The sequence below is a fragment of the Procambarus clarkii genome, chromosome 24 (genome assembly GCF_040958095.1).
Source record: "Procambarus clarkii isolate CNS0578487 chromosome 24, FALCON_Pclarkii_2.0, whole genome shotgun sequence".
NCBI lineage: Eukaryota > Metazoa > Arthropoda > Malacostraca > Decapoda > Cambaridae > Procambarus > Procambarus clarkii.
Genome location: NC_091173.1, coordinates 17744499 through 17752379, shown reverse-complemented (window position 1 = coordinate 17752379; position 7881 = coordinate 17744499). Strand labels below are relative to the sequence as shown.

Sequence of the window (7881 nt, the reverse complement as noted above, 5' to 3'; positions counted from 1 at the left end):
GCTGCAGGAGGTGACCGGTGAGGGGGGTCAACAATCACCCTCAGCTGCAGGAGGTGACCGGTGAGGGGGGTCAACACTCACCCTCAGCTGCAGGAGGTGACCGGTGAGGGGGGGGGGTCAACACTCACCCTCAGCTGCAGGAGGTGACCGGTGAGGGGGGTCAACACTCACCCTCAGCTGCAGGAGGTGACCGGTGAGGGGGGTCAACACTCACCCTCAGCTGCAGGAGGTGACCGGCGAGGGGGGGTCAACACAAGGGAGGGTCAACACTCACCCTCAGCTGCAGGAGGTGACCGGTGAGGGGGGTCAACACTCACCCTCAGCTGCAGGAGGTGACCGGCGAGGGAGGGTCAACACTCACCCTCAGCTGCAGGAGGTGACCGGTGAGGGGGGTCAACACTCACCCTCAGCTGCAGGAGGTGACCGGTGAGGGGGGTCAACACAAGGGAGGGTCAACACTCACCCTCAGCTGCAGGAGGTGACCGGTGAGGGAGGTCAACACTCACCCTCAGCTGCAGGAGGTGACCGGTGAGGGGGGTCAACACAAGGGAGGGTCAACACTCACCCTCAGCTGCAGGAGGTGACCGGCGAGGGAGGGTCAACACTCACCCTCAGCTGCAGGAGGTGACCGGTGAGGGGGTTGATAGTGAAGAAGGCGCGGGTGGGGGAGTGACCGTCAACTCCGTCACCTCCAACACTGTACACCAGCCCGGCAGAGTCCACCTTGTCGGGGTCCACAGCTTCTACCTGCAACACCAGTATTATGTTAGTGCCCTGGTCCACCTGCCTGTTGGTGCTGGCATCCCGTGCCCTGGTCCACCTGCCTGTTGGTGCTGGCATCCCGTGCCCTGGTCCACCTGCCTGTTGGTGCTGGCATCCCGTGCCCTGGTCCACCTGCCTGTTGGCGCTGGCATCCCGTGCCCTGGTCCACCTGCCTGTTGGTGCTGGCATCCCGTGCCCTGGTCCACCTGCCTGTTGGTGCTGGCATCACGTGCCCTGGTCCACCTGCCTGTTGGCGCTGGCATCACGTGCCCTGGTCCACCTGCCTGTTGGTGCTGGCATCACGTGCCCTGGTCCACCTGCCTGTTGGCGCTGGCATCACGTGCCCTGGTCCACCTGCCTGTTGGCGCTGGCATCCCGTGGCCTACCTCATAGCTTCCTAATAAACAAATGCACGAGAATCAAGACAAACTTTCGCACAAAAAATAAAACAATTATCACCGCTAAATTCGAACACTGCCTCAGGAATTTCACGATAACAAATATATGATTCGTAACCCCAATTCTGGAGAACAACTGTTTGGTGGTCAAAATTAGACGAAAGTATTTAATTGGACACATCAAGCCGCATAGTGCCTCTTGGTGGCAGTGAAGAAGGCGGTGAAGAAGGCAGTGAAGAAGGCAGTGAAGAAGGCAGTGAAGAAGGCAGTGATTTGGGGCCTTGTATTAAGATGCTGGTGCCTTCCCGGGCCCCTCAGGTGCAGATAACCACCCAGCCCTCTGGCAGGGTGCGGGGTGTCTGGGAATATCGTCGATATCATGGTCAGTTATCAGGAAAGAGCGCACCGCCGGCCTGGCTTGGACATGGACGAGATATGAGGGCAGGATAGTGAAGGAGCTGGTGTGTTTGTGTGTGAGGACGGGGGGAGGGAATGCTAGGTGCCCAACTGCTGGGATAGTCGAGGATTGAACAAGTCCTGCAAGAAACGAGGTCATTGCTGAACCTTCCAGTCCAAGTAATAGGACGTATAGGAGAAGGCTGAACACGGGACCAGACTGAGAACTCACTGAACAAAGAACCAAATTCAGCACTCACTGAGTGCAAGAGAAACATTTGGATTCCACAAATTATGTTCAAAATAAGCTAAGACTGTTAAACACAAATATTAAAAAACACGCATTATATTCTATAAGAAGGAAGAATACCATTACGACCAATAAGACGTTAAGTAAGCAACATTTTGATAAGGGTAAATATATATATACAGACAATACAATTATTATGAATCCAATTTATATTTAATTCAGCCGAGTATTTTTGTGATATTACTGAAAGCATACTGACAAGACTTTCATTATTTTAACATTTTAACAATATTTTAATCAAAACAGGAGCTCATTTTGGGGGAATTACCCACATTACTGATTCGTCTATAGGAACTTTAACTTGTAAACAAGCCAAGAATTTTGTCAACTTATGTAGAATATGTCAGTTTTATATTTTATACTGCAAGTGTCGTACGGCCCTTCTACAGTCAACCACCCTGACTGTCACACCCTTGGATGACACTATACGGTACTAGGACAACTGTCACACCCTTGGATGACACTATATGGTACTAGGACAACTGTCACACCCTTGGATGACACTATATGGTACTAGGACCACTGACACACCCTTGGATGACACTATACGGTACTAGGACCACTGACACACCCTTGGATGACACTATACGGTACTAGGACAACTGTCACACCCTTGGATGACACTATATGGTACTAGGACCACTGACACACCCTTGGATGACACTATACGGTACTAGGACCACTGACATACCCTTGGATGACACTATACGGTACTAGGACAACTGTCACACCCTTGGATGACACTACACAACAGTAGGACCACTGTCACACCCTTGGATGACAAGATACAACATCTGACACAATATCATCTTCCATTAAAGTTTGTTGGCACCAAGATAACGTAACTGATAACTGACGTCCTGCAGCGGGCGTCCCTGGTGGTGTTGATGAAGCTTGATATAGTTTACGACGTCTCAAGCACCCACCTGTGCACTGTGCGTCGTGAATACAAGATAATGCAAGACTGCAGATGTTAACTTTTATTTTCACAAGTGAGTGTTTTCAAAAGCAAATGTGGTAGTACTTAATTTTCATGTTCCTTTCAAGTGTTGTTGTTGTTCCTGGCAAAGTGGGTTAACAATAATTTTTTTTGCCGAATCAACATTATCATAAGTGTTGGCACTCCCATAAAAGTCACAAAATGACACCCTTTGCACATATAGCATCCTTAATGGTAATAAGCATATGTATGACTATGTATACTTTGAATATGCATGTGTGCATTTATGTATACATTCAGAGACACTGGTGTAATGTGCCACATCTGAGAACATCTCCAGGGCAGGACAGTGGGATCCAGCCACCACCACCACCACCCTGCAGGTCCCCCCGGACACCTGGGGTTCGGGGGGACCCCTGATGGTGGAGCTGGTGAGCATATCGTGGTGCATGGGTTAAGGCCAGCGTCTGGGGGGTAACTCCAGACGCTATAGTGTGTGTGTGTGTGTGTGTGTGTGTGTGTGTGTGTGTGTGTGTGTGTGTGTGTGTGTGTGTGTGTGTGTGTGTGTGTGTGTGTGTGTGTGAGTGCTGTAGAAAGAAGAGCAGTAATAACCTGGTGATCCTGGTGGCATTGTTAGCATTGGAGGCGGATGGCTTCTCCTTGTACGTCAAGGAATCATGAACTTCTTGGTCCTCTGTCGTAGAAGCCAACATTTTGGTCTCAACAGGAGAGCTTAACAGAACTTTATCTCCAGATTTTCTGCCCAAAGGAAGTCTCAAAGGTTAAGTGAGAATGATCAACGCTATTGACTAGCTGCCACAGTTTTCACACCCCAAGAGTTGGGTGAAAAAAAAACTACAACACGAACTTCGAGAACATCTTCGCTTTCAACCATACCCGCACCATCAACCACACCTGCACCGTCAACCACACCCGCGCCTTCAACCCCAAACTTTACCCGACTGAACCCAAACTTTCCTCCTTGTTTAATGTAGACGAAGCTGAAGATAATTACTAGTTCAGATTAATTACTGAGGAACAAGACTGACAAACACCTAAACAGATGCACAGAACAATATATCAAGACAAAGTTGTGTATACAGTCACACTGACTGTGTCTTGATAAATGACTGTAGTTGTTAGTCGAATATATTCTGAGAACTGGAGAAGTGATAGACAGTTGACACCAGCGTTATGCGACTGGCTTAGAGAGATGAGAGAGAGAGAGAGAGAGAGAGAGAGAGAGAGAGAGAGAGAGAGAGAGAGAGAGAGAGAGAGAGAGAGAGAGAGAGAGAGAGAGAGAGAGAGAGAGAGAGAGAGAGAGAGATAAAACAATTTCACACAAATGTCTACCATCACTACGGTCTACATTTGTGTGTTACTTAAGATTACACAAGAAAACTGTTCTTGTGGACGAGGTCAATAATGCCACCAAACTATCTTTCTGACCCCACCACCAGGTATACTTAATAGTGACCCTGAACATAGCACAGGAATAAATTAAATCCTCGATTTATATACACACACACACAGAATCTGGGTATACTTCTCGGTGTGTATATATATATACATCGTTCCTGTAGCTCATCCTGGATAGAGATCAAAATCCCTATGTAATTCCCAGTCGATATTTATTCTTTTAACGCAGTAATATACAAAATGTGAATTGGAAGCGTATTTTCGTTGTTGAAAATATAATACATGTCAAAAATATATTTGAAACTAGAGGGTATGTCAATATATATATATATATATATATATATATATATATATATATATATATATATATATATATATATATATATATATATATATATATATATATAGGAAGCGAGAGCGACGACAGTAATTCAACCATTAATCCATACAAAACATTACAATGTATAGTTGTTACATCGCTGGTGAGGTCAGGGCCAATATACACCTGGCCTCACCTGGGTTGCTATATTGCCCGCGCGGTCAATACAACACACCCAGTCATACAACCTCTCTACAACATTCCCTGTTACTGGCAATAAATATAAGCAATAAACAGCGTATGTAAAGCAACAAATTACATCGCGAAATAAATATATGGTTTTCATGTGTGTCTGTGTGTATGTCGCGGTGTGAGTACACATATGTACACGCTTCTGTGTGTGTGTGTGTAAATATATGTACACACTTCATAAATGTGTGCGTGTGTGTGTATGGTTTGTTGTGAGCTGAAACAAGTACAATACAGTTACAACAGGAAACAGTTCTAACTGAAAGACCTGCCCCCAGACTTCAGACTTTCCCGCCAATATTACCTCTGTCAGTTGACATGTCTGCTACGTCGCATCAGTTCTCGTATAATTAGCGTGAGGTATAATACTTGACACACTGCAGCCAACACGACACTCAACTCACACTAATATCCACTCCCGCTTTTCCTTCAGCACACCAACCGTATACATTCAACTTTCAGACTTACTTTGAGCAAGTCTTGAGTTGAAGGGCGCTGAGTTTCAGACTTTCCTTGCGCAAGTCCTAACTGCGGTGGTATTCGTAGTGGTGGTGGTGGTGGTGGTTGTGGTTGTGGTGGTATTCGCAAAGGTTGCAGCTTAATTACTGTTTCACCCGTCCTGAGGCCCGTGCCTTTACGCCCCCCATCAAGGCGATTGCAAATATTTCGTTGCCTGGCTGACTTCCTGGCGTACATGAGCACATATTTTGCATTGCCTTCTCAGCCTAACATATCAGGCTGAACTCAGGCTGAACATGGGAACTCAGTCTGAACATGGGACCCCAGACTGTGGTTCAGGACCTCCCACATACTCAGTCCCATGCGTGACTGTCCTTTTTCGGGTCCAGTGTCTCGTCTCGGTGTTTTTATTAGTAATAAAATCAAATCTTGGAAAACTAATTCAAAGAAATGTTAAAAAACACACACACGGAATATAACTTGTAAGTAGCACTAATGAAAAGACCGAAATTAAAGTAGGTGGTTAATTTTATGTTAAAATAGTGTAAAATCAGACATAAACACGTCAAGTGATTTTTAGTATTGTCAGCGTCACTAAACAATAAATGAGTGATAATAACTATTTTCTTTCTCTCCCAATATTCCTATGTCACCTGCTAGCCTCCCTGTGTCTCTTGTTGTTGTTTTAGATTCAGCTACTCGGAACAAAATGTCCATGTAGCACGGGCTATGGTGAGCCCGTAACCCTTCCTTGTGTTACTTCCGAGGGTAACTTGTGGGTCTGAGAATTGCCCATGCTCCTGAACACGCTCCCCATCACCTCACCTAATATGCTCTCCCAAACGCTCATCACGTGTTTCAAAAATGTTAGCTAACACGCTCCTAAAATGCCTCCAACATGCAATTTTAGTACCGTTAACATGTGTGACATTAGAATTCAGGATAAACTCTAGACGATAATTAAATCACCAACTTAATCAAAGCTGACAGGTTTGCCAGAGCTTGACTGTGGTAAAATTGGCAAACAATTATCAAAATAATTACACCAGTTACCGGCTGATAATTTATGGTTAGGCGAACACACCTCCACCCAAGTTCAGGAGGCCTGGTCGACGACCGGGCCGCGGGGACGCTAAGCCCCGGAAGCACCTCGAGGTAGGTAACCAAGTAAACGCCCCAACACTGCACGACTCAACAAGAAACTCCCCAAAACATCTATACACCCAACATAGTTCTATCATACAAAAGCAAACATCGTGGGTAACATTTTGCATATCGTGAGTAATAATATATATTCACTTTGATCATCGGTGTTATGAAATCATGTCTGAAGCACACGAGTGCCTGCGCCACGAGGCTCACAATAGGCCTCTAAAACGCCTGCAACATTCTTAACTGAAACTTTAAAGTAACTTTCCTTGTAGCATCACTATGGTATCTAGCAGCATGACGGGCGAGACCACAGGAACAGTAGCTCCTGAAGGGCAGACCAGAGAGAGTGTACGACCAGGCCAGCAGACCAGAGAGAGTGTACGACCAGGACAACAGACCAGAGAGAGTGTACGACCAGGCCATCAGACCAGAGAGAGAGTACAACCAGGCCATCAGACCAGAGAGAGAGTACAACCAGGCCAGCAGACCAGAGAGAGAGTACAACCAGGCCAGCAGACCAGAGAGAAAGTACACTGACTAATTCCATTTCCCTGGAACATGTTATATACAGATATCATGGCTATCCTATGACCAGGCGCACCCACTTCCCCCGTAAATCTACAGCTTTGTACTAACTCGACAATCACCAGCCGCCAGGATTTGGCATCTCTCACCGCTTTTCCAAAATCAAATTTGAAATAGATTGAATATGGTAATACCCCTGAGCAGGCTACACCCACACAAAGCCAATATACAAAAATGTTCTCCAGGATTTGGGTGAATTGCCATTGTTTAAGCGTTAATTCTGAGATAGAGGAGTGTATGGCCTTCCCAGCACTGGCACTATCTGTGGGCGCTAGAGACAACTGATGAAGGAAACGCCGTGTACAACTGTACACAGACCGGATATCTTATGAATAAAAGATATCCTGCTTATACGATACCGTGCGTAAAAATTAGGATATCATACTCTTACTGTCTCATGTTTTGGTACCTCGATACTTAAATTGCATATGCTATACACTGGGGAGGGAGGGAGGGAGAGACAGAGACAGAGAGAGAAAGAGAGAAAGAGAGAAAGAGAGAAAAAGAGAAAGAGAGAAAGAGAGAGAGAGGGAGAGAGAGAGAGAGAGAACAGTAATAAGGTTTACTGAAATTTAATAGTATCACCATTAATAAAGTTAGATAAGTCACCAATAAAGTGAATAGCATCTGACCTTTCATTCAATTTCCAATATTATAATTCCAGCCGATGATTCACTTTAATAGCAACAAGACCCAGAATATAACTTCGTTAATGAAACGTTCGAACGAAAACATAATTTACGTTACTTCTTAAGTGTGTTGAATTATCACCGTCTTTACCGGCGTACAAGACGCATCCATTTACAAGTTATTATGTTAATAAAAAAAATTAGCATTTTCATCATACATTTATTGAAAGCAATTTTAAAGTTGTATTGTAGAAAAACATATG

The 7881-nt window shown here is 45.4% G+C and overlaps 1 protein-coding gene across 1 annotated transcript in view; it reads right to left on the bottom strand.

The window, feature by feature from the left end:
• The window catches only part of LOC138367955 (putative neural-cadherin 2), a 203178-nt gene that overhangs the window by 3876 nt on the left and 191421 nt on the right, over positions 1–7881 (bottom strand). The window contains exon 6 of the mRNA XM_069330238.1: positions 610–747. Within this exon, the coding sequence (XP_069186339.1) occupies positions 610–747 (138 nt within the window). The remainder of the gene's footprint in view (positions 1–609; positions 748–7881) is intronic.